This window comes from Hippocampus zosterae, chromosome 3, assembly GCF_025434085.1.
Source record: "Hippocampus zosterae strain Florida chromosome 3, ASM2543408v3, whole genome shotgun sequence".
Classification (NCBI taxonomy): Eukaryota; Metazoa; Chordata; class Actinopteri; order Syngnathiformes; family Syngnathidae; genus Hippocampus; species Hippocampus zosterae.
The window spans coordinates 6,405,712-6,428,831 of record NC_067453.1 but is presented as its reverse complement, the minus strand read 5'-3'; the positions used below and the strand labels follow the sequence as shown (position 1 = coordinate 6,428,831).

Here is a 23,120-nt window from a genome sequence, read left to right as displayed (position 1 = left end):
ACACGCAAACCACAGGAGCACACCGGGTCACCTTTCGTTTACATACCTGTAGCTTTTAAAATTCTCCAAATTCTTGACATTTTATCTTATCAACAGTCACTAGTTTCAAATTCATGTAGTCTTCCATGAAAGCAGCCCGATCATCTTTGTGGTGAATCAAAATATCAAGTAAAATATTTGTTTTGACTTTGAACATATCAAAGTCTTTGCCTATATTGTGATATGTTAATGCATTTTCTACGCTGTCAATGTGATACGCCCTGTTTTTGAATGATGGGAGGGATTTTTTCCTCCCATCCCTCAATTATTCATTCATCTTCCGTACCGATTGATCCTCACTAGGGTCGTGGGGGGTGCCCATCCCAGCCGTCGCCGGGCAGTAGGCGGGGGACACCCTGAATCGGTTGCCAGCCAATCGCAGGGCACACATAGACGAACAACCATCCACGCTCACACTCACACCTAGGGACAATTTAGAGTGTTCAATCAGCCTGCCATGCATATTCTTTGGAATGTGGGAGGAAACCGGAGCACCCGGAGAAAACCCACGCAGGCCCGGGGAGAACATGCAAACTCCACACAGGGAGGCCGGAGCTGGAATCGAACCCGGTAACTCTGCACTGTGAAGCCGATGTGCTAACCACTGGACTATCCCTCAATTAAAACAGATTAAATAAAATAATCAAGTTTGATATTTTTAAAGGAGAATATCCTTTTAGTTTATCTACAAATTTAAAAAAATGAATTGGGACAGGTAAAAGTGTTCATCTTTCCCCCCTAAAAACACCAACAAATATTAGTCATGGACTCCAAAAACCTGGTCTTTATGGAGAGTGGCAAGGACGGAGGCCATTGGTGGACTGGGCTGGACTGGCCATTTGGCCAACCGGGGAGATGACCATTATGATCATCTTTCAATCTGTTGACCTCGAACTATGCCATGATTTTTTTTGCCATTACGGATGATTGTTGAAATCGTTGACTTTGCCAATTTGTAGTCTTGATTGAGCTTAGTCTGGAAGACTCCCTTTTCGAAAGTGAGACACAATTTCGGCCTTCGCAGACAGCGAGATTTGCTTCCGTTTACCAGACATGTTTTCAGACCATTTGTTCCGGACCGTGCCATACCTCCGGAAATATACCAATGTACGATTCGATCGGTAACGTTGATACGCAACGGAGGGGAATCCAGTGCTGTACATTTTGTTCATAAGTAAGGGCGCGGCAGCAGTGAGCTTCCTAAGAATAAGAATAAGAAAACCTTTATTCGTCTCACAATGGAGAAATTCCCAATTCACAGCAGCAGAAAGGAATAAAGTAGCAGAACAAAAAGTACAGAAACGGCTGTAAAGGCAGCCACTTTCACGGCAAGCAAGCAAATGAATACTTGCTTGCTTTTATTCTGAATAATTATTTCTAAAAGGTTTAAAGAAGAATAGCTAAAACTGACTGTAAGACTGGTAGAGGACTTCATTTTTGTACGCAGTATCATCCTGCTGAAAGAGTAGAATGCAAAAGACTGTGACCATCCGCACTGCAATAATTTGTTCCAACGACTGTATCAATGCAAGAAAGGTACAACGTAATGCATGTTACTCATCACCGGGGTGCTCTGCCTTGCTGTCTTTTTTTTTTTCTTGATATGGTAACTTGCGAAAAATGTTATCTGCAGCCCTTGCCTAATGTCTCAGATCTCATGCACAATTTTCTTGCTACATGTCGAATAGTAATAAGACTAAACATTCACACAGTGGCCAAATTTTGAGTTACTCAATTTTCACTTGACAACACAGTGACTTTTAGCTGAAAAATGTTATGAACGTCATTGATATATTATTTTATTTAATTTATTTTTGGATGGGGGTTCGATTTTTAGAAATGTCCATACTATACGATGATTAGCTTTTAAAACTGTTCTAAAGGTGAATAGAAATGTATCTTCCTTGTCTGGTCTTGTGGCAGAATATTTATTAATAAATGCCGAAGTGGACTCATTACACTTCATGAGTTTCAAAGGCATTTCTGCAATCTAACAGTGGGCAGAGAATCAGCTGAGTATGCAGAACAAATATTCCGCACGCTGGACAAAAATCAGTTAAGAGAGGTACACTAAACACACCTGTATGCTGTGAGCACAAAGCTATCATAAAAAAGAAACCCCTTTTGTTCCAGGATGGTTTGGTAGATTTCAGGGAGTATATGATGGCCATCAGCTTGCTCGTTGAAGGCTCAGCAGTGGAGAGGCTACGCTGGTTCTTCAATCTCTTTGACAGAGATGGAGATGGTGCCATCATAAGGGAGGAGATGCTTAGCATTTTATAGGTGTGTGTGTCTGTGTGAGTATATGTAATTGTTTTTATGTTAAATCTGTTATTCCTAACATCACCCTGTTTGTGTCCTCCACATGCTCCCAGGCTGTTTATAAGATGAATGAAACATCAGGTTTAACAGAACCAAACGCCCTAAAGGCTGATGAATGCACTGACCAGATATTTTTTTTAGATTTAGATTAGACAAAGACAACAATGGTGAGAAGTGAGAATATTCGTTTTACATGTCTATATATTTAGTTATTTATTTATTGCACATACCAGTAAGGGAAGGTTAGAGTCATTCTACGAGAAGCTGGCGTCACGTTACGATGATAATGTCTGCAGTTGTCACGTTACGCACGAAGCAGGGAAAGGGAACTGCTTCGTACGTAACAGAGAAAACGAAAGTAAGCGGATCCCCGAAAATAGCAGACACCGACAAGGACTCTGTCAAAACAATAATATTTATTATATTTATTATAATATTTAACAAAAATCCCGCCTAATAAATAACAGAAAACGCTGGGCAAAACGAGCACCAGGAAATAAGGAACGCGACAACAGAAAGCGCTGGTAAAAATGAGCACCAGGAAATGCTACAACAGAAAATGCTTGCAAAACAACGGCAAGGAAAGTATGTAATACTACGCGTACGTTTAAGACACTGAGTCCTGTGGGAGGACGATAACATAGCCAACCGCGTAAATGGTAGCGCACAATAAGTCTTGGAATATGGGCAATAGCAGTGACACGGCATTTAATACTCCGGCAATGGGTCAAACGCCGGAGCGCCTAGATATAGCAGGTGCAATCACTGGAAAATAGGCAGCAGGTATGTAGCCGGCAGAAGTGAACGCGTGCCACCTGCTGCCGAATACGGAACATGACAGTACCCCCCCCCCCCCCCTCAACGGACGCCTCCCGGCGGCCCACCCGGGTTGGACGGGTGAGAGGCGTGGAAGTCCCGAATCAGGGACGGGTCTAAGATCCAGGAGCGGGGGACCCATTGTCGATCCTCTGGCCCATAGCCCTCCCAGTCGACCAGATACTGGAACCCCTTACCCCTGCGCCGAGAGTCCAGGATGGCCCGCACAGTGTACACGGGGTCCCCGTCAGCAACCCGCGGAGGAGGAGGCGGGGTGGGAGACGGAGCCAAGGGACTGGTTGCCACCGGCTTGATCAGCGAGACGTGGAACACGGGGTGAACCTTCATTGAGGCCGGCAACCGGAACTTGACTGTGACGGGGCTGATGACGGAGTCCACCACAAACGGTCCGGTGAACCGGGGCCCCAACTTGGCAGACATGCCGGCCAGGCGCAGATCCCTCGTAGCCAGCCACACCTCTTGCCCCACGACGTAGGTCGGCGCCGGGCATCGCCGACGGTCCGCGATCTGCCGGTTTCTGGACGCGGTGCGGGACATTGCGGCCCTGGCCTCCTTCCACACGCGATGAGCCCGTTTGAGGTGGAACTGCACCGACGGAACCTCCACCTGACCCTCCTTGGATGGGAACAGCGGTGGTTGGTACCCGTAGGCAGTCATGAAAGGGGACCGCCCAGTAGCTGAAGAGTCGAGGGTGTTGTGAGTGTACTCCCCCCAAGGTAAGTGGTCAGCCCAGGACGAGGGACGGTGGAGACACGCAACGGAGGGCCGCCCCCAGATCCTGGTTAGCGCGCTCCGCCTGCCCATTGGACTGCGGGTGGTATCCCGACGTCAAACTCGCCGTGGCCCCCAGTTACCGGCAGAACCGCTTCCACACTTTGGACACGAACTGGGGCCCCCGGTCGGATACAATGTCCTGAGGGATGCCATGGAGGCGGAAGACATGCCTGACGAGGAGGTCGGGGGTCTCCAACGCCGACTGCAATTTGGACAGAGGGATGAAGTGGGCCGATTTAGAGAAACGGTCCACAATGGTGAGAATGACGGACCGCCCACGGGATGGGGGAAGACCCATGACAAAGTCCAGGGAGATGTGGGACCAAGGTCGAAGAGGAATGGGTAGCGGTTGGACCAATCCAGCCGGAGGCCGATGCAAGGTCTTGCCGCAGGTGGAGCAGGCGTTGATGTACTCCATGACATCCTTCCGTTGCTCTGGACACCAGAACCGCTGGGAAATGAGGTGCACAGTCCAGTTCACCCCGGGATGGCAGGCCACCTTGGACGCGTGCCCCCACTGCAACACCTCCGAGCGCAGTGGGGGAGGTACAAACAGCTTCCCTGCGGGACAAGCAGCCGGGACTTGGACCCCATCTTGGACCTCCTGAACCCTCCGCTCGATCTCCCACCTCACTGCCCCCAGGATGCGATGATCTGGAAGAATGGTTTCCAGGTGTGGGGTACCTTTCTGCAGGATCGTGGAGGCGTCAGGCTTTGTGTTCTTGGATCCGGGACAATAGGTGAGGGTGAAATTGAATCGTGTCAGCAGAAGCGCCCACCGGGCCTGTCGCAAATTCAGTCTTTTCGCGGACCGAATGTATTCCAGGTTCTTATGATCCGTGAAAACAGTGAAGGGCTCTTTAGTCCCCTCGAGCCAGTGTCTCCACTCCTGTAGTGCCGCCACCACAGCTAGTAGCTCACGATTTCCCACGTCGTAATTCGCCTCGGCGGCACTGAGACTACGAGAGAAAAAGGCGCAGGGGTGCAGCTTCTGGTCAACCGGAGAACGTTGAGACAAAACTGCCCCCACTCCTGAATCCGAGGCGTCCACCTCTACTATAAAAGGTTGGTCTGGATCAGGGTGCTGCAGTACCGGTGGGTTAGTGAAGGCTCTTTTCAAGTTTGTGAATGCTGTGTCCGCGACCGAGTCCCATGTAAACGGGAGCTTAACGGAAGTCAGCCGGGTTAACGGTAGAGCCTGTTGGCTATAATTACGAATAAAACGTCTGTAGAAGTTGGCAAACCCCAAGAAGCGTTGCAGCTCCTTACGGTTGGTGGGTGTAGGCCACTCCACCACCGCCTTGGTCTTAACGGTGTCGGCTCTCAGTTTACCCTGCTCAATGATAAATCCCAGGAACGAGATGGTTTGTACGTGGAACTCACACTTCTCTGCCTTGACGAAGAGCCTGTTCTCTAATAACCGTTGTAAAACGAGTCTGACGTGCTGTTTGTGCTCCTGTATTGACCGGGAGAAAATCAAAATATCATCGAGATAGACGAAACAAAAAACGTTCAGCATGTCCCTCAAGACTTCATTAACCAGACTCTGGAACACAGCGGGGGCATTAGTCAGACCGAAAGGCATGACTAAGTATTCGAAATGGCCTAATGGGGTTTTAAAAGCCGTCTTCCACTCATCCCCTTCTCGTACGCGAACCAGATGGTACGTACTACGCAAGTCTAATTTTGAAAAAATTGTGTCCGATTGTAATGGAGCGAAAGCGGAATCTAACAATGGCAGGGGGTATTTATTCTTTATCGTAATGTCATTGAACCCCCGATAATCCACACACGGCCGTAACGACTCTCTACGAAGAAGAACCCGGCACCTAACGGTGATCGTGATGGTCTGATGAGACCTGCAGCGAGCGAGCTATTAATGTAATCCCTCAATGCCTCTTGTTCAGGTCGAGACACGTGATATAATCGAGAGCTCGGCAGCGGGGCGCCCACCTGCAGGTCTATGGTGCAGTCGTACGGACGGTACGGAGGCAGAGATCGGGCGCGATCCTTACTAAAAGCTGCTTTAAGTCGTGATAGTAACTAGGCACCCCGTCAAGGCAGATGTCTTCAGGGGCATCGTTACCGACACGCGTGTGTCCCCCTACAGCAGACCGCAAACAATGCTCATGACAGAACGGACTCCATAGTTCTATGGCCGGGCGGTTCCATGATATGATTGGGTTGTGAGTTTTGAGCCAGGGTAAACCGAGAATAACTGGAGCGGCTCGGGAATGCATTAAATAGAACAGTCTGTGCTCTACGTGATTCCCCGACAACCTGAGCTTAAGCGGTTCGGTGATCCGTGTTACCACCGCTAGAAGGCGTCCGTCCAGATAGTGAACACGTTTCTTTTCGGCTAGTTCCTCGCTCGAACAGCCTATCTCCGAGGCAATGTCGGTGTCCAGGAAACAGTCATCGGCACCGGAGTCTATGAGGGCCCAGATCTGACGCGCACGGGACGCCCCGTAGAACTCACCCTCGAGTTCAAGTCTCCTGGTGCGTCCCGGTCGAGAGTCGACTCTACGAGGCTCTCGAGATTCAGCGCGAGGTCGTGACTCACAGTACTCGACGGTCGTAGGTGGTTGAGGTCCCGATGGGCAGGGAGCGGCCCGAAGTCTCAGTAGGTCACTGTTGCAACCAGCCTGGTCCTCGATTCGGTGCCATCTCTCCTCCGGTCGGGAATTGCCGCCCCCCAGCTGCATTGACTCCTCCCTGGCGGCAGCCCTCCGGTCACTAGGGTGCTCCCTGGACCCAGCAGTCCGAGTTGTCTCGGGGGATGCACCGAGATCCGCTGTGTGCCGGAACGGGAACCAGCCACCTCCGCGCTCCCGGTTTCTCTCTCTCAGGCGGTTGTCCAAGAGCAGAGAGAGAGATCAATCAACTCCTCCAGGTCGGTACTGTTGTCGCGGGTGGCCAGTTCATCTTTCAGCGTCGTGTTAAGCCCGCGACGAAACAAGCCACACAGTGCCCGGTCTCTGTAGCCACTCTGGGCGGCCAGGATGCGAAACTCGATCGAGTAGTCCTCCACGGATTGTCTTCCTTGGCGGAGCTCCAGGAGTCGACCCTCAGCCTCTCTTCCCCGCACAGGATGGTGGAACACCTGACGAAACGCCGCCACAAAGTCAGGGAAGGAAGATCGAAGGTTCGGTTTTGCTTCGCGCACTGCCATTGCCCATGACGCCGCCCGACCAGTCAATAAGCTCATGACGTAGGCGACCTTCGTGTCATCACTGACATAAATGGACGGCTGCTGGTCAAAAACGAGCGAGCACTGGTGGAGGAAGTGCCTGCACTGACCATACTCGCCTCCATAGCGTGGAGGATGTGGAAGCCTCGGTTCCCTACAAAAAGTAGGAGACGGGACAGGAACCTCCGGGGTAGGAGCTCTCCGCCCTTCTAAAAGAGTTACGCGAGGTTCGTACTCCTCGAGCCTGTGAGCCAACATGGAGACCGCGCCGCGGAGCTCGGATATAATTTGGCTCTGCTGACTCCTAAGTTGCTCTTGGCGGGACAAAGCCGACAAAACCTTATCGATGTCCGCGGGATCCATGGTGGCCGGAGTATTCTGTCACGTTACGCACAAAGCAGGGAAAGGGAACTGCTTCGTACGTAACAGAGAAAACGAAAGTAAGCGGATCACCGAAAATAGCAGACACCGACAAGGACTCTGTCAAAACAATAACATTTATTATAAACAAAAATCCTGCCTAATAAATAACAGAAAACGCTGGGCAAAACGAGCACCAGGAAATAAGGAACGCGGCAACAGAAAGCGCTGGTAAAAACGAGCACCAGGAAATAAGGAAATGCTACAACAGAAAACGCTTGCAAAACAACGGCAAGGAAAGTATGCAATACTACGCGTACGTTTAAGACACCGAGTCCTGTGGGAGGACGATAACATAGCCAACCGCGAAAATGGTAGCGCTAGTGATGGGTCCAGCTACACCGATGCATTGACACATGCGCCGGGCTCACAGAGCAAACCACCTGTCGATGCATGTGCTGCTTCATTACGTCACGTGATTGACACGTGAACTGCATTGACACAGTCCAGGCTTCTAATTGACACACCGGCTGCGTTGACACAGTCCAGGCTGCTAATTGACACATCGGCTGCGTTGACACAGTCCAGGCTGCTAATTGACACGTGAACTGCACCGGTGCAGTTTAGACTGCATCGGCTGCTTGGCACAGTCCAGGCTGCGCCACTTAGTCCAGGGGGCGTCGACTCAGTGCAGAGGGCGTTGACACAGCAAAAGCCCGCCGCACAGTGTTTATAAGGAAGTGCGTCTGGTGACACAATGCCACCTGCCGAAACAAGCCAGACCTCACTCACGCTCGCTTTAGGGATGTGAATCTCAGCACTGAGGACGATTCGATACACATCTCGATCCACTGCCAGCGATGCGATACTTAAACGATACATGGAATTTTCTGGCGATACGATGCGATACGTTTCACCGTCGTCACGATGTGATACGATTCGATACACATTAAGTTCAAATCAATGCGATCTGATACGATACAATGCAATTTGTTGCGATATTGTGCAATTAAACATGATGCAAATAAGCAAAGAAAAAAAGCTTTTAAAAAGATGGAATTCAGTATGGTATTACAAAAAAGGATACCACTTTATTCCTTATAAACAGTAGAACTTGTAAAACAACTTATTTAAGCCCTTTCATAAAAAAAAAAAAAAAATCCTCATCTCACCCCTCGGGTGGTGTCCGTCCCTCATTCAGCTCGGGTCCTCTACCAGAGGCCAGGAAGCTTGAGGGTTCTGCGCAGTATCCTTGCTGTTCCCAGCACTGCACATTTCTGGACTGAGATGTCCGATGTTGTTCCCGGGATCTGTTGCAACCACTCATCTAGTTTGGGGGTCACTGCCCCGAGTGCTCCGACCACCACAGGCACGACTGTCACCTTTACCTTCCAGGCTCTCTCCAGCTCCTCTCTGAGCCCTTGGTATTTCTCGAGTTTCTCATGTTCCTTCTTCCTGATGTTTCCATCACTTGGGACCGCTACATCCACTACAACGGCTTTCCTCTGCCCTTTATCTATGATCACGATATCTGGTTGGTTCGCCATTACCATCTTGTCAGTCTGGATCTGGAAGTCCCACAGGATCTTCGCTCTGTCATTCTCCACCACCTTCTGTGGTGTTTCCCATTTTGACCTTGGGGTTTCCAATCCATACTCCGCACAGATGTTTCGGTAGACTATGCCAGCCACCTGGTTATGGCGTTCCATGTAGGCTTTCCCTGCCAGCATCTTACACCCTGCAGTTATGTGTTGGATCGTCTCAGGTGCCTCTTTGCACAACCTACACCTTGGGTCTTGTCTGGTGTGGTATATCTGGGCCTCGATGGCTCTGGTGCTCAAGGCCTGCTCCTGAGCAGCCAGGATGAGTGCCTCTGTGCTGTCCTTCAGGCCAGCCCTCTCTAGCCACTGATAGGACTTCTTGAGATCAGCCACTTCAGTTATGGTCCGGTGGTACATCCCGTGTAGGGGCTTGTCCTCCCATGATGGTCCCTCTTCCAGCGCCTCATCTTCTGTTCCCCATTGTCTTAGACATTCTCTGAGTACGTCATCCGTTTGAGCCTTCTCCTTGATGTATTCATGGAGCTTGGATGTTTCATCCTGGACAGTGGCTCTCACACTCACTAGTCCCCGGCCTCCTTCCTTTCGGCTTGCGTACAGTCTCAGGGTGCTGGATTTGGGATGGAACCCTCCATGCATGGTTAGGAGCTTTCGGGTCTTAACGTCCGTGGTCTGAATCTCTTCCTTTGGCCACCTTATTATTCCTGCAGGGTATCTGATCACTGGCAGGGCATAGCTGTTTATTGCCCGGGTCTTATTCTTGCCATTGAGCTGGCTTCTTAGGACTTGCCTCACTCGCTGGAGGTATTTGGCTGTAGCCGCTTTCCTTGTTGCCAGTTCGAGGTTGCCATTGGCTTGTGGTATACCAAGGTACTTGTAGCTGTCCTCAATGTCTGCTATTGTTCCTTCAGGGAGTGAGACCCCTTCAGTGCGGACTACCCTTCCTCTCTTAGTCACCATCCGACTACATTTCTCAAGCCCGAATGACATCCCGATGTCGCTGCTGTAGATCCTGGTTGTGTGGATCAGGGAATCTATGTCCCTTTCGCTCTTAGCATACAGCTTTATGTCATCCATGTAGAGGAGGTGACTGATTGTAGCTCCATTTCTGAGGCGGTATCCATAGCCTGTCTTGGTGATTACTTGGCTTAGGGGGTTCAGTCCTATGCAGAACAGCAGTGGGGAGAGTGCATCACCTTGGTATATGCCACATTTGATGGACACTTGGGTAAGTGGCTTGCCATTGGCTTCAAGTGTGGTTTTCCACATCCTCATCGAGTTCGCAACGAAGGCTCTTAGGGTCCTGTTCACCTTGTACAACTCCAAGCATTCAGTGATCCATGTATGTGGCATCGAGTCATAGGCTTTCTTGTAATCAATCCAAGCTGTGCACAGGTTGGTACGTCGGGACCTGCAGTCTTGTGCGACTGTTCTGTCAACCAGGAGCTGATGTTTGGCTCCTCTGGTATCTCTACCAATGCCCTTCTGCGCTTCGTTCATGTATTGATCCATGTGTCCACTTATCTTAGCCGCAATGATGCCTGACATGAGCTTCCATGTTGTGGAGAGACAGGTTATTGGCCGATAGTTGGATGGGGCTGCACCCTTCGAGGGATCCTTCATGATCAGGATCGTTCGCCCTTCGGTTAGCCATTCTGGGTGAGTCCCATCCCTCAGCAGCTGGTTCATTTGTACTGCTAGGCGCTCATGGAGTGCTGTGAGTCTCTTTAGCCAGTAGGTGTGGACCATGTCCGGGCCTGGTGCTGTCCAGTTCTTCATATCTGAGACTCTTTCCTGTATGTCTGCCACTGTTATGGTAACTGGGTTCTGTTCAGGGAGGTTGCTGTGCTCCTCTCTCAGGGTCACCAGCCATTGTGCACTGCTGTTATGTGCAACCTCCTTCTCCCATATGCCTTTCCAGTACCTTTCAGTTTCCAGTCTTGGTGGGTCAGCTCTGTTGTTAGGACCCTGCCACTGAGCGTACACTTTCGCAGGTTGTGTTGCGAACAGCCTGTTTATTCGTCTGGCCTCATTCTCTTTCGTGTACCGCTTTAGGCGACTGGACAAGGCTTGGAGCGTCATATATATCATCATATATATATATATATATATATATATATATATATATATATATATATATAGGGCGGCCCGGTAGTCCAGTGGTTAGCACGTCGGCTTCACAGTGCAGAGGTACCGGGTTCGATTCCAGCTCCGGCCTCCCTGTGTGGAGTTTGCATGTTCTCCCCGGGCCTGCGTGGGTTTTCTCCGGGTGCTCCGGTTTCCTCCCACATTCCAAAAACATGCGTGGCAGGCTGGTTGAACACTCTAAATTGTCCCGAGGTGTGAGTGCGAATGGTTGTTCGTCTATGTGTGCCCTGTGATTGGCTGGCAACCGATTCAGGGTGTCCCCCGCCTACTGCCCGAAGACAGCTGGGATAGGCTCCAGCACCCCCCGCGACCCTAGTGAGGATCAAGCGGCTCGAAAGATGAATGAATGAATGAATATATATATATATATATATATATATATATATATATATATATATATAGCGCAAGATGTCCACCCATCCACTGTAAGTGCAACTCTTTGCGCACTGTTCAGCGACACAGTAATCTCACTTCTCACTTTGTTGTACACATCGGGAATATGTTTGTAAGTGAACACAGACCTGTCTGGTATTTTATACCTGGGTTCCAAAACGTGCACGAGCTGTCTGAAACCCTCGTTGTCCAGTACGCTAAGGCTGGAGGTCTTTGCATATGAAATAAGCAGTGACCTTAGTTATAGCCATTTCGCGGTCACAGTGAGTTGCAAGGGGACTCCCAAAATAAGAGGCAATTTTTTTCTGATCCTGACCTGGTTACCAAGAGTTTCTCCGGTGTCCGACGAGGAACTGGGCGGGGAAGCGTGGGAGCGGGAGGGAAACTTGTCGGTGATCTGGTGCCATCGTTTTAAGTGGGTCTGCATATTTGTGGTGCTGCCATTGTATGGCTTCTTAGTGCGACATTCCTTGCAAATTACGGAGGTTTTATCAAGCTTTCCGTCTTTCTTTTCGAAGCCGTAGTATTTCCAAACATACGATTTGAATGTTGCGGCTGCATTAAATATAGTAGTTTCCTTGCTGCTGTTTGCGCTAACTTCCATAATGTTTCGCTAGTTGTGTACTGGACTGTATGTGACGCACGGCTACCGTCCGTGTTCAACACAAAACGCAAAGCAATGATGGTGCATTCATAGCGCCTAGGAAAGGGCAAATATGTGACGTTTAACATGAATAAAACGGCGCTTTAATCGGATTTTACCGATACCCATCAATGCATCGTGATGAATCGCGATTTCACCCGTCAATCGCGTCGTACCCAGTGAATGAGCCGATGCACTCGGATCGCGCACGTGCGCATCGATGTATCGATTAATATCGATTATTTTCCACACCCTTAGCTCGCTTGTCGAAGTTCGTGTCAGTGCAGACTTCGTGTTCGTGCCTTGCCTTCCTTGCCGATTATGGAGCAGAGACGCAAATCATCCGCCGTGTGGGACCATTTTGATGTCCTGGAGAATAATGTATTATTTATCTATTTATTTATTCAAATCGCCTTCTGTCGCCGAGAGCCTCTCGGCGAGAGACACTCGCTGAGTGCCTCTCAGATTATTGACACGTATTGTACCATTCTAATCCAAATACATTTCAAGGTAACTCTTAGTTACTTCTTATTCACATTTCATTACAGGTGAAATGTCGAATTTGCCGGGTCGAATTGTCATACACCAACAGAAGCACCTCCACCATGCTGAGGCATTATCGGGCCAAGCATGAGAATGAAGTTCGCGATACACCCAGTATTACGCCAGGTATACAAACGTTCACTCATCTTTTCACGGTTGCTATGTTGATGATTAATTGACAATGAGTAATTATTATTAGGGCGGCCCGGTAGTCCAGTGGTTAGCACGTCGGCTTCACAATGCAGAGGTACCGGGTTCGATTCCAGCTGCGGCCTCCCTGTGTGGAGTTTGCATGTTCTCCCCGGGCCTGCGTGGGTTTTCTCCGGGTGCTCCGGTTTCCTCCCACATTCCAAAAACATGCATGGCAGACTGATTGGGCACTCTAAATTGTCCCTCTGTGTGAGTGTGGGAGTGGATGGTTGTTCGTCTCTGTGTGCCCTGCAATTGGCTGGCAACTGATTCAGGGTGTCCCCCGCCTACTGCCCGAAGACGGCTGGGATAGGCTCCAGCACCCCCCGCGACCCTAGTGAGGATCAAGCGGTTCGGAAAATGGATGGAAAATAATTATTATTAGTTGACTCTCCACTCCATGTTTGACAATCAAGCTTCCAGGAAGCAGCTGCTGGATCAGGCACTGCTGAACTTCATTATCAAGGACTGCCAGCCCCTCAGCATTGTGGAGAGTGAAGGGTTCATGGAGCTGATTCAGCTCCTTGAACCCTCATATGTTTTGCCGACGAGAAAGGTCTGTGTGGAAGTTCCATAAGTAGTAGATGAATCCCATATAATGTTTGCTTTTGGTTTAATTTTCAGACCAAGAAAATGGTGGCCGAAAAATGTATGGAGGAACGGGAAAAAGTGAAAATGGAAGTACAGCAAGCTGTGGCAGTGAGTATAACGACTGACATGTGGACCTCTGTGAACATGGAGGCCTACATGGCACTCACCTGTCACTACATTAATGCAAATGTGCAGTTGTGTTCATCAGTGTTGAGAGTACAATATTTTCCACAAAATCACACTGCTGACAATTTGGCCCAGGTCAAAAGGGGCATGATGGAGGACTGGGCCATAACCAACAAAGTAAAGTGTCTTGTGACTGACGCAGCACCGAACATGATCGCATCCACTAGACACCTCCAAATACGCCACTCAATTTGCATTGCACATAGTCTTAATTCATTAGTTAGAAAATCGTGCGATCAGGTCCCTGCACTTACTGACATTAGGAACAAAGCTCGGCACATTGTTACATATTTCCGTTCAAGCACTAGAGCCAAGGAGAAGCTTGCTCGGGTGCAGCAACAGATCGGACGTCCAACCCTGAAACTTATCAATGAGGTGCCAACACGAAGGAACGGTACCTATGAAATGCTGTCAAGGCTGCATGGTGAGAGGGAACCAGTGTGGGTATCTCTGGCCTCCCTAAAGACAGATTTGGCTCCACTGACAGCTGATGAGTTCACCATCATAGGAGAAGCACTACTTGTGCTTTCTCCATTCCATCAAGCCACAGTGGAGTTGTCTGAAGAGAGGAAAGTTTCAGGTTCGAAGGTCATCCCGGTGATGAAAATGCTTTATCATGCACTTGAGGGCCACGCTTCAACCCTGCACGCACAGCCAGTCATACAACTCCACGAACACCTCAAGCGTCGAGTCACAGACACTGCTTCCAGTTTGGAGTCTATGAGTGTGTTAACCTTAGCAACACTTCTAGACCCCAGATTCAAATCACTTGGATTCTGCAGTTCCTCCAGGTGCACGGAGGCCATATCCAGACTGCGGGCTGAGTGCATGCCTGTCATCGGGTGCACAATTGAGGCCCAGCCTGGACCATCATCGCAGCCCTCTGCAACTACATAGGCATGTTACTCATCATTATTAGTTTATTGGAAACTGTTCTAAATGCCGATTTGTTTGGTTTTGTTTTTTTAGGTGGCCTGTGGAGTCATCTGGATGATGAGGTGGGGAGACTGGGAAGAGGTGGTGCAACAGCAAACGCAGTATCTGAGGTCCAGCGGTACCTGGCACAGGGGAATATTGCACGTGACCGGGACCCGCTGTTGTACTGGAAGGACCAACACACTTCTTTCCCAAACCTCTCCCACCTCGCAAAGGAGTTCCTTTGTACGCCAGCCTCATCCGTCCCTTGTGAGCGTGTGTTCTCCACAGCAGGAGAAATTGCTTGTAAAAGACGCAACAGGCTGAAGTTTAAAACATTGGAGCATCTTATTTTTCTCAATAAAAATTTGTGAAATCAAAGCCCACAAGCATCCTCATTCAAATGATCTTCACATTATTTGAACACATTGAATGTTGCAAAATGAATGCATGGATGTGAATTTTATTGTATACACTTCATCATCAAATCGATGAATGACCTTATGAAAATGTCTTGGAACAGTTGTAGATGCAAAACCGTGCTGGCAGCTACATAATAGATAATAAAAGAAAAATATCCCAAACCATAGGGATCCTCCCAAAAACTAAGGATGTGCTGAATAAGAGATCCTTGTACACATACTTTTATTACTTCCATATTTGACCTATTGTGTGGAAATATGGGGAAATGCCAGTAAAACACTCTGTTTTAAAACTACAATACAAATCAATCATAACAATCACTGGCTCCAACTAGACGGAACCCACAAATCCACTGTTTATCAAATTAAACAATGAAATCTCATGACCTGGTTGACTTCAAAATCGCCCAATTAATGTACAAAGCACACAATAACCTCCTTTGCCAAAACATCCAGAAGCTTTTTAAAATTCGAGAAAGTTGTCATAATTTGAGGGGTACTAACCTATACAAAAAAATCCAAAACACGAACAAACATCACGCAAAGGAGTGTATCTGTAATAGGTGTAAATCTGTGGAATGATTCTGAAACGGACCAGTAAAATGAGTAACTCTCTGGCTGAGATTAAAAATGAATTCAAGAGTAGTACAAGACAACTACACAAATCTGAATTAAGATGATAAATTCGATACACTCATGAAATATAGCAATACTTCAGAAATACATTGATGAGATTATTTAATATATTAATGAAATGTAGCATCCATTATGAATAAGAGAAAATCGACATATACATGTGCTCCAATGAGTATGTACTGTATATACAAACCTAAAGTTGTAAAAATGTATAAGTACAGCATACATAAGGGTAAAAGCATTTGTTGATATGTAGACTTTCTTTCCTATTTTGAAAAATGATCAATTCATATATAAGAAGGGGTAGGACTCGGGGTAGGTTTTTTACTTCTTTCTACGCCTTTGAACACATTTGTGATGATGACTATTTTCTTTTCCTTTTTTTATATCTTACCTTCACTTTTTGCCAATTTATTACCGAATTGTATATTTTATATTGTAATATCTGTTTCTTGTATTTGTGTGACATCATAGGGAGGGGAGGAGCCAGGTTGGGGGGAATATTGGCTCCGGGAGTTATTCTGAGTGTGGAGCGCATGGGCGTGAGTTGTGGCGAACAGCAACTCCTTGAATGCGTGTGTTTATTACTTATTTTGTTATTAAAAATGATTAAGAGTATCAGCGACTGCGAGCATCCTTCTCTCCGCTACTGAGGGGCATTACAATATGTTCAATATACAAAAAAATTTATCAGTCAGTTCAGTCTGTTAAGTGGGTTGGCTGCAGGGATCTTGAAGGTCCAGCAGGTGGCAGTGGTCAGTGACACAGTATCAGCACAGTATCAACACAGTGTGTCAGTGTGTCGACACGCCTAATGAGGCCTCATGGACCCATCACTGGGTAGCGCACAATAAGTCTTGGAATATGGGCAATAGCAGTGGCACGGCATTTAATACTCCGGCAATGGGTCAAACGCCGGAGCGCCTAGATATAGCAGGTGCAATCACTGGAAAATAGGCAGCAGGTGTGTAGCCGGCAGAAGTGAACGCGCGCTACCTGCTGCCGAATACGGAACATGACAGCAGTATGGAATTTGTCGAAAGCTGTGACACTGCCACGGCAACCTGCAATGTGTGCAATGGCTTATTAGGCATTTTAAATGGTGTGTGCTCACTTCTGTTTAACACGAGTGGGAAATGTAGAAACGTCTTTATGGGCCTCTTATCTGCTTCTTTTTGTTTAATCTTTGCCCATCCTTGTTATGTCTGTAGCTGTAATCAGTATGGAGGAGTTCATAGAGGGAACATTGGATGATGAGTGGATCAGAAAGATGTTGGAATGTGATCCCTGCACAGTGAGGGCGGATTGGCCCCTGAAGAGGGACTCTGCAGTGGGACTCAATGATTGACATGAATTTATGTCTATTCAACAACTTTGGATTGAAATTTCTAGAAATAAATTTGTTCTGAACTACTGTATGAATTCTTACTGTATGTAAAGTACAATACAATACATTTTTATTTATAGACACAAGAGATATTGATGCCTGCATTTAATTGTGTAATAAATAAAAAAAATGTGTTGGTAGTGCATTGCATATGTATTATTAGTATTAATAATATTCTTGCCTGCAACGAACGACTGATGTAAAATGTTTATACTAGGGTTCTACCATAGAGAAAAAGCAACATTATAGATCGGACATGCACACAGTGCAATTTTAGGGTTTACTATTTTGTGATTTTTGACCAACCAACCGCGCCCCATCCTCACATTTTTTTCTGACGTTGATGGTACGCTGTTTCACAATTTGTTTTGTTTAAAAAGACAACGCAATCATGTTTTAAGCACCCCTGAACTATCTTAATACGTATGCCGAAGCATTATGACACTGTGTAAAGATGAAGCTGTCTGATGGTTTGTTTTTGTTGAAAAAACATTTTAATTAAATAAACGGTTCGCTGTACATATTGCTGCCTTATATAGCAGTATTTCCTACTACTGTTACGTGAACGTTGCACGACTCCAGGCGGCGACAGGGTGGGATTCTCCGGCTGTGACGTCATCCGTTTCCAGTCGTCTTGTGACGGGAACATCATGGCGTAGCGATGTGGACCCACGGCTCCACTGGTGGTTACGAAAAAGTTTACGAACGAGTCACTCGACACTTTGGGGATTTTGTAAAACTCTTAGACTAACGTCAACGGTGAAATATTTTTTCCGTTGTCCGGGTGAGTGACTTTGCCTTCTCGGTCGTGATTTAAGATATCCAACTTAACTTAAAAAAAATCTACGCATTTCGTTGGTGGAAATAATTCGCTGTCGTGGCTCGTACAACGGAGTTTCTTGTCCACGTTTCCAAATTGCTGCACCACGGGAATTTCTTTTTTTACTGTCTGCGAAGCTGCGATTGTAATAACGGGACCATGGTTGTGCCTAGCGATTCAACTCAACACAAAGAGTTGATTGAATCCATTTTAGATTTCATAAAGTCGTGGATGGATTGATTGATGCTAACATTTACACAGTTTGTGCCATAATGTCCCTTTAACTGTCCGTGTATAACGTTACACATTCAATTTGAAAGTCATTGCTTATGTTATGGAGATCACAAAGAATCATGTCGGTGAGTATGTATTACATTGTAGTGTGTGGTTTTAAATGCTGCCACCGCGGTCTTGTTTGTGTGGTTCTGCCAGCCACCTTCTTAAGCACATATCAAGTCATTTGCTTGAGAAGAGAAGCAGACTGCTGAGATTTCTTTAAGTGTTTACGTATTCTCGCAAACAAAGAGAGTTTGCGCTCTCGACGGTTTTTGTAAACCAGTGACATTTGATCAGCTGTCCTTCCAGTTATTACCCTGCAGCTGACCTTTTTAAACGATCACTTTTCAAATGCGTCTCAGGACAAAACAATCATCTGAGAATGAGCTGCTCCAATATCAACAAACAAACAAACCAGTGATTCTAATTTAGTTTGAACTCCACAGCACATCTGGAGTGGAGGTGATGACCACATGGAAACATTTATTCAGGCCTTTCCTTTAATAAGTTATTTATTTTGCAGATTTGGAAGGAATCACGTAACAATTTCCCTGTGGTTGGGTAGCCATGCATTTATTTTCTATGCCGCTTATCCTCACTACATATAGCGTATACAAAGTACTCACACATAGGTTATAGATATTTGGCTTTCGGATGAAACTTCTGGTGAACTTACGTAAATTGACCTCTAAACGTTTGAATGTGCAACTATTATGTGGTTTAGTACTTTTTGCTCAACTTGTTTCTAGCAAGGAGCTTGACAGCAAAATTCACAACGGGTCCATGAATGGACCAGTCCAGTACATTTCTCGGTTCGATTCCAGTTGGTATTCAAACTGTCCCCCTTCATCATGCGGTTCATATTTTGACACCTCACAACAGATCAACAATTCCTCGCCATTGCCAGCCTCCAAACAACAGCTTCAGAATGAAGGGGCCACTGAGCAGTGTCAGTGTCATCAACAGGTCATGAGAGAGAGAGAGGGGGGGGGGGGGCATTGAAGTGGAAATGTATTGGTTGATTCAGCTCCTTGTTGATACAGTATTATGTTATTATAATTATCATTATTATTAATAATATTAATAAATATACATTTAATTTATAAATCAATTTTCAATGAGGCAAAATATCAAAAAGTGCTACAGTGATTTGTTCAGGGCTGAAGCAGAAGGTTGGTGGTGTGATAGGTGAGGAGGTCTTTGAGGTCGACTGGTGTGTTGCCATGGATGCAGGGGTGGGTGAGGAGTGCAATTTTGTAGTGGATTCTGGAGGTGATGGGGAGCCAGTGGATAATCTGAAGAGCAGGAATGATGTGTTCATTTTTGCGGATTTTCATGAAAATATTGGCGAAACTGTTCTGGATGAATTGAAGTTTTTGAAGGATTTTTATTCATTCATTCATTCATTAATTTTCCGAACCGCATAATCCTCACTAGGGTCGCGGGGGGTGCTGGAGCCTATCCCAGCCGTCTGAACCAGTTGCCAGCCAATCACAGGGCACAAAGAGACGAACAACCATGCGCACTCACACCTAGGGACAATTTAGTGTGTTCAATCAGCCTGCCATGCATGTTTTTGGAACGTGGGAAGAAACCGGAGTACCCGGAGAAAACCACGCATGCCCGAGGAGAACATGCAAACTCCATACAGGGATGCCGAAGCTGGAATTGAACCCGGTACCTCTGCACTGTGAAGTCGACATGCTAACCACTGGACTACCGGGCCGTCTGGATTTTTATTAATTTTTTTACCAATGAGCAAGCTGTTGGGGTAGTCAAGCCTGAAGGAAACGAAAATGTGTTCATTAGTTTATCAGCATCAGCAAAAGTCAGTGAAGGGAGGAGCTTGGAAATGTTCTTAAAATGGAACAGTTTTTGTCAGAAAACAGAACCTTTTATGCTATGTGCTACATAAACTACAGTATGTTAAAAAGAAGCATCGCTCATATACTCTCACGGACGACAGCTTACAGTTGATGGGTAACACTCGGTCCCTGACCGCCGCCCCCACTTCTCTCTTGCAGTTGATTACACGAATGCATCACATGAAAGTTTTTGCGCGTTAAAAAAACAAAAACAAACTAGATATGCTCAAATGGCCATTCGTAGGGCTCACACTTTTTCAAATTCTGGTCCTCGGGGGCTGCTACTCTTGTTTTTTTTTAACAAGTTTCCCTCCTGCAATACATCTGATTCAAATTTTGGAAAAATATGCTTTACAGTAAACAAACATTTTCGGCATTTAAGCCATCATCCCACATGATTTAATCACACGGTGCAATCCGTTTATGCACCTCAGCAGACCTAATTTCAGCCAGCAACAAGGGATTAACTCTGGTTTTGTGTTATTTTGTGACTCTTCCTTCAATACATTTTCCTCAAAGGATTATGGTGGTGCTGGAAGAAAACTAGGTTGGTATTTTGGAAGTGCACTCATTTTCGAAGCAGAAAATACACTGGCGGAGTTCTTTTGTCCTGTGTTGCATTTGAGCATCATGTAGTCGGAGGTGATTGCCAGTGCCCATGTGGCTGATTGAGCAGAAATTTTGATTACGGTTATTAAACACAGTTACCGGTTTTACTTTGGTAGGTTACTACGTTGTTTTTAGTCCGTTGGCTTTGGCTTGATGTGACTCTCACAATTTAATAGTTCTTTGTGATCAAATGGCTTTGAAGCTCATCTCTGACTGTTGTTGAGTGTTACGGTCCATCTGCTTGCGAACTGATGAGCTTTGAGTGAAGACAAACATGCTAGTTTCTTTGGCTAGTTGCCATGTGCTCGTCAATAGTTTTCCCATGACGTCATTTACAGCATGTCAGAGGGCAACACATTTTTACCTTCTTGTGCTTTATTTGAATAGTGAATCCTCTCAGTCTCAAACAAATACTTGGTCACACAATGGAAAAGGATGCATGAGACTCATCTGTGAGTTTATTACCCCTCCTCATTTATTACTAAATAAAAGACAGTGCTTAAAAAGGACTTATTTCTATTAATCGATTCATTTTGGGGTTGTTAACGTCTTCTTGTACTCAAATCTTTGTTTATACACTCAAGGATTTATGGTGCTAACAGTTGCAGCTGTGGAATAATGAAACACAATGTCAAATAGCTCCAGAAATAAGTCAAATGGAATACATTCGGTTCAAATGTAAGGAATGCATCCTAGTCTCCAAAGTAAAGAACCGGTCATTATAAGATGTTTGGCAAATGCACAGTCGGGAGACATTTTAGAAGATTTAATCACACGGTATTCGGAATCACAGAAGGAGCCATTTCCTTTCTTTTACCAGCCGATTAACATAAAATGGATGCCTTGCACTTTTACTTTTTTAAAATTCACCTCTACGATCCACCTCTAGCTCACCATGTCATTTGGCGATTTGCTGTGTAAAATTAATGATGATGTACTCTGCCTGCTTGCTTAGGTTGGAAATAGCAGCAAGGTTATTCGCAGCGCAGGCGACTGCTGGTTAGCGGCTGCCACAAGTACACAGCTTGCATCTAACTTCCTTCTGCAAGACAGCGACATTGACTTGTGAGGTGATGGCAGAAAATCGTAGCGTGTACTGTTTAATGAACACCAAGGTGATGCATACAGCATCGTCAGTCATTATGTTTTCTCAAAATGACTTTTCGTTGTGCTACTCAATGAAGCAGTGTGTCCATCAAGAGCAAATGAGGGCGTTGTATCTTGCCAGAAGTCAAGGTGGCAGGGATCAAAGTAACAGCTTAAAGATTAGTGGACAACTGTCGCTTTAAAATAGCCTAGCATGGCCCTTAAGTACGTCACAAGTTAAATACTTTGAGCAAAAAAAACTATAGTTTTTTTTCCAGCATCATAAAGTAAAATAGAAAGTAAACCAGAACATTCCTCTCTTCCCAAAACTTTTTTCCAGTGTCTGTGTGCAACAACTGCTACTTGTTTTCAGTGTGAAAGTGAGTTGCATGGCTTCTATTAGTTTCTCAGACAAGAAGCCCTAAAGCTATTGTTTTGTTTTCTTTTCTTTTCTTCTCCATTTTTTCTCTTTAATACAGAGGCAGACTGGGTCACACGCAGATTGAGGAAAAGCAGATTGTTGTCCCTTGGATAGCAGGAATATTGCCGTTGTCTTGAGTGTCTCTCCTCACTGCCTGGAGGGACCTGAGCTGATGGATTTGAACAGCCATTGTAATGGTCTACTCCCTCACCGCCTTTCTTTCTTCTCGTCTTTTCTCTATAAATTATATGGATTTTTTTTCACCACAGGGCAAGACTCAGGGTTTGTTTGGAAACACTGTGGCTCAGTGTTTGAGGGCAGGTGTTTTTATCACGTGTTACGTACCGCCGCATACACTGCGAGCAGTAACAATAATTTATCTTTGTGTCTGCTGTAGCTGCTCTAGAAGCTACCCTGAGAAGGTCAGACAGTAGGACTTTATTTCAGAAGATGACACTTGCATAGTTGGACTTTCCGGGATGTCTCTTTTGAAACATATGTTGCACAAAAGGATATATTTTCATTTAGGCCAGGTTAGTTAGACAACTTATCCTCCTCTGTGCTCCCTTGTTCAATATTATTACGGTAATACTAATAATGATAATAAGTATTCATCCATAAGTATATCAGTGTCCCAGAAAGGATTGTGTTTGACCTTAGAGTTACTCACTGGATTGTATTTAAGCATCAGATTTTATTTTGTGAAGACATAATTGCATCTTCGCAGTCTAGTTGTGTTGCAACTTTTTGTCATGATGGAACTGACGTTCTGGGGAGTTATTTCAGGATCTAAAGACAAATTGGGCTTCCCTGTAATTAAGCTTTCTTTGAGCCGACGTCCCTGCACTACACACGATGATGAGTACACGCACGTCTTAACACAAGATTAGTGGTGACAGCCGCATGGCT

The 23,120-nt window shown here is 46.2% G+C and overlaps 2 protein-coding genes across 7 annotated transcripts in view; both read left to right on the top strand.

The window, feature by feature from the left end:
• Nucleotides 1-802: 802 nt before the first annotated feature.
• si:ch211-245j22.3 (uncharacterized protein LOC563798 homolog) lies at nt 803-17,643 on the top strand. Its single transcript, XM_052060344.1, is given in 5 exon segments — nt 803-836; nt 2,141-2,322; nt 2,415-2,501; nt 2,504-2,528; nt 16,959-17,643. Coding segments are annotated over 5 exon segments (465 nt in total). The 3' UTR covers nt 17,096-17,643.
• Nucleotides 17,644-17,753: 110 nt separating this feature from the next.
• ppfibp1b (PPFIA binding protein 1b) overlaps nt 17,754-23,120 on the top strand; it is a 31,723-nt gene continuing 26,356 nt past the window's right edge. For 4 of the 6 annotated variants that reach the window (XM_052060834.1, XM_052060833.1, XM_052060835.1 and 1 more), the window contains exon 1: nt 17,754-17,918. The gene's annotated coding sequence lies outside the window, so the exon portion shown is untranslated. The remainder of the gene's footprint in view (nt 17,919-23,120) is intronic. The other 2 variants (XM_052060837.1, XM_052060836.1) reach the window with 1 other exon arrangement.